This window comes from Palaemon carinicauda, chromosome 15 (assembly GCF_036898095.1).
Source record: "Palaemon carinicauda isolate YSFRI2023 chromosome 15, ASM3689809v2, whole genome shotgun sequence".
Classification (NCBI taxonomy): domain Eukaryota; kingdom Metazoa; phylum Arthropoda; class Malacostraca; order Decapoda; family Palaemonidae; genus Palaemon; species Palaemon carinicauda.
Genome location: NC_090739.1, coordinates 121,650,699 through 121,654,077, shown reverse-complemented (window position 1 = coordinate 121,654,077; position 3,379 = coordinate 121,650,699). Strand labels below are relative to the sequence as shown.

At 41.5% G+C, this 3,379-nt stretch overlaps 1 protein-coding gene across 1 annotated transcript; it reads right to left on the bottom strand.

The window, feature by feature from the left end:
* Window positions 1-713: 713 nt before the first annotated feature.
* LOC137654373 (uncharacterized) lies at window positions 714-2,249 on the bottom strand. The gene is made up of 2 exons (XM_068387971.1): window positions 1,870-2,249; window positions 714-1,655 (listed from the first exon to the last, which is right to left on the bottom strand). The coding sequence occupies exons 1-2, from the start codon at window positions 1,931-1,933 to the stop codon at window positions 898-900; spliced, it is 822 nt and encodes a 273-aa protein (XP_068244072.1). The 5' UTR covers window positions 1,934-2,249; the 3' UTR covers window positions 714-897.
* Between the last annotated feature and the right edge of the window lie 1,130 nt (window positions 2,250-3,379).

Sequence of the window (3,379 nt, the reverse complement as noted above, 5' to 3'; positions counted from 1 at the left end):
TCGTAATGACGTACGTACGTACGTGTTTATACGTACCAGGAACTGTGGCACTGCTTAGAAAACCTTGAGAACGTATTCATAGTGGGCTACTATTAAAGGGAATTTGTTTACAAATATTGAGGGTGAAATCGTAGTATAGTTGATAGGGGTAAAACATGCCCAGACAGTCTCTACACCCGAGGCCCCCGTTCGCTACCTGTTGATAGGCCTACACTTGTCATCGTCTACAGTAATACTGAGTCATCTTACCATCCATTACGCTGTCCCACCTGGGCTATTTGTAAGGATTAATTTTTTGTAATGATAAAACATGCCCAGACAGTCTCTACACCCGAGTCAAAGGGCTAAGCCGTGATGGGGCTAAGCACCTGTTCCAACTTGCCCCAGACGTGTAATCTTAAACATTAGGCAAAGCTCTCTCTCTCTTTCTACAGAGAAGGTGTAATAAAACACATAGTACTTAATATTTGTTTATTAATAATAATAATAATAATAATAATAATAATAATAATAATAATAATAATAATAATAATAAAACAAAAGCAAAATATTTTGGGATAGGGTCTAAGATGAGTTCATACACACACACCAAAATACGTGGGAGGATAATAAAAGAAACTCATACTACTTAATATAAGTTTATTATTAGGAAACATTTCAGTAAAATAACCATACAGGATATTTTGAAAATAGATAACTAAAGCGGATCGGCTTTATTTACGTCGTTTTAGCAACTCACAAATCTCCATTGATAATTCTGGCTTGGTGTGACGCCAGATATACATACATGGACGACTGTTAAGATGTAAAAGATAATAAAGTAATGCAGTGACATCATTTCCTTTAAATTGAATGGTGATAAATGTTCCCTCAGTTACCTAATGGCGCCACACACCCCTACAATATTTGGAAATCATACTCATCGGGGTCGGGGAAACTGATTCCCGCGAATTTCATTTGAGGGATATTGTTACTCTCACCCCTTTTTTTAAAGGGACGAGTATTTTCCTTGGGGGTTTTGCATGCCCCTTTCGATTTTTTCTTCTTCTGGCTCTCCTCCTCTGCTTCCATTTCACAGGCTTTCTTCTTCCTACTCTCCCGCACCGCTTCCATTTCACAGGCCTTCTTCTTCGCGTTCTCCGCCTCCTCTTCCATTTCGAGGGCTTTGGCCACCGCTTGGGAATCCGAGAGAGTCTCTCCACGCTCCAGGGTCACGTCCCCGGAACAAGTCGCGTTAGCAGCTCCCACCGCACCCGTGGAGATATCAACACCCGTTGATGACGGCGTCTCCTCTATCCGCGTTATTAAAAACACGGGTGTATCGTTATGGCGTCCCTCTTCTTCTTCCCGTCTCTTAATTGCTATTGATAAAAATTCTTCGTAGAATAGCTCTCTACGAAGAATTCCTTCCCTAGCATTCTCTAGGAGTTGTAAGGTAGACTCGTGATCATTGAAGGTTGTGATGAGTTTATCCTTGACTGGCGAAGGTAGCATGCTTAGTTGTGGTCTCACTATATAGGTACCCAACTGCCCCAGCATCTCCTTAGCAGCACCCCTTCCTTCCTGTAAGTGTTCTAGAAGGTCCCTCCTCACCTTCCGGACATTTTCTAGGTTTTGTCGAATTCCTGCTTCATCCAGCAATGGAGTAAACACACCTATGGGAATAAACATTGAAATATAAGTTTTGGAAATATAATCAAGGGTCACACACACACACACACACACACACACACACACACACACACACACACACACACACACACACACACACACACCACGTGGGTGGATAATATAAGAAACGTTGTACTTAATATTTGCTTATTTTAAGGGACTTCTAAACTTTCAATGAAAATACTTTGAAAAACTTACACTTTTGGAAGGTGGTAATCTCCTCATCCAGGAGATGGGCGTCGTTCTTGTAGGAATATTCCATAGTAGAGGGCGAAGGACGAATTTAGTACACTCACGACGACAGACGCGCGTTTGCGCCCAAGGCATAGGTTGGGCCGTATATATAGTACGCACGCACGCGTAAACGCACACACGCACACCCAGGCCTACAGTTTTAAGGACTCGCCCTCCGATACGCCTACGGTTTAAACGTCCACCTCCCGTCACTGCTTCCCTCGGGGGGGACCCAACTTCACCAGTTTGGTGTGTGCGCTTCCTCTGCGACGTTACGCCCAGCAGTCGGCGTTCGTGATTTACACTATGGAAAATTCCTCGCCAGGTATAATATACAGTATCCTTATCAGTGAAATTTCGAAAATATTTATGCTGTGAATATTGTGATTATGTTAAGTGTCGGTGAAATAGCGATTACTTTTGTGATTGTGTTAAGTGTCGTGAAAAAGTAATTACTTTTCTTTCTTTCTTTTTAGAGAAAAGTGGTACGAAAAGGAAACGTGAAAAGAGCGAGTCTCACCTCCCTATCAAAAAAAGAAAGAAACACTACGCAAGTAAGTACTGTTTAATATAAAAATGTAATGTTTAGTACCTTTATCTTTTTTTTTAAATATTCAACCCCAGGATTATTGTGAGTTTAGTCTGAAAGGAAGGAGATTAAGTAGAATAAGATCTGGGATAGAGATTCGGGAGTTTCCTTTTGCGTATTGATATTCATTACGTGTGTTACAATTTGGCTTTACAATGTGTGCTTTAAAGTTGCCTTACACCTTTCAAAAAAAAAAACTATAACAGTAGCATTTCTCTCTCGTTCCAGTTCTTACGCCGGGAGGGGAATTACCTGAAAATACATCGTCTCATCACTCAATTTCGAGTGGAGGAGAATTACCTGGAAAAACACTAGCACCACAGCATGCAATTGCTACAACCTCAACAGGAGAAGTTTCACGCGGCCAACCTCCCATACCTGGGGGATCTCCCTCGACACCTACCACAGGACACGCGCTCACCCTCATCAATAGAGAGTCAGCCTTCAATTACCTGTACGTTGTTGAAGAATTCACAGTCCACTCAGTAGGTGACCCAACCTTATTTATGGTAATTTGTAGGGATGATATTAGTGTAAGATTAAATAAATACTTTAAAAACAAAACATTTACAGCCAAGATTGTGGGACTTTTGAACTCCTGTATGACCAAACTAAGCTTTCAAAAATTGGGGGAAACGGAAAACGAACCCGTGGCGCTTTGGCTCCCAGCGACAATTATTAACGCTGGTGAAATCAATAAGCTCTTGGATAAATGGGAAACTTTTATAGAAAATAAATTCCCACAAATAAGCAGTGAATTAAGGAGGAGTGGGTGGACAGTTGAAGACGTCAAGAGTTTTAAACTCTTTTATCACCGCCAAGCTGTAATGGCTGGAATGGGTGCTTACATTTTTCCTAAGAAAGAAGTCCGCGGAAGTCATGCGG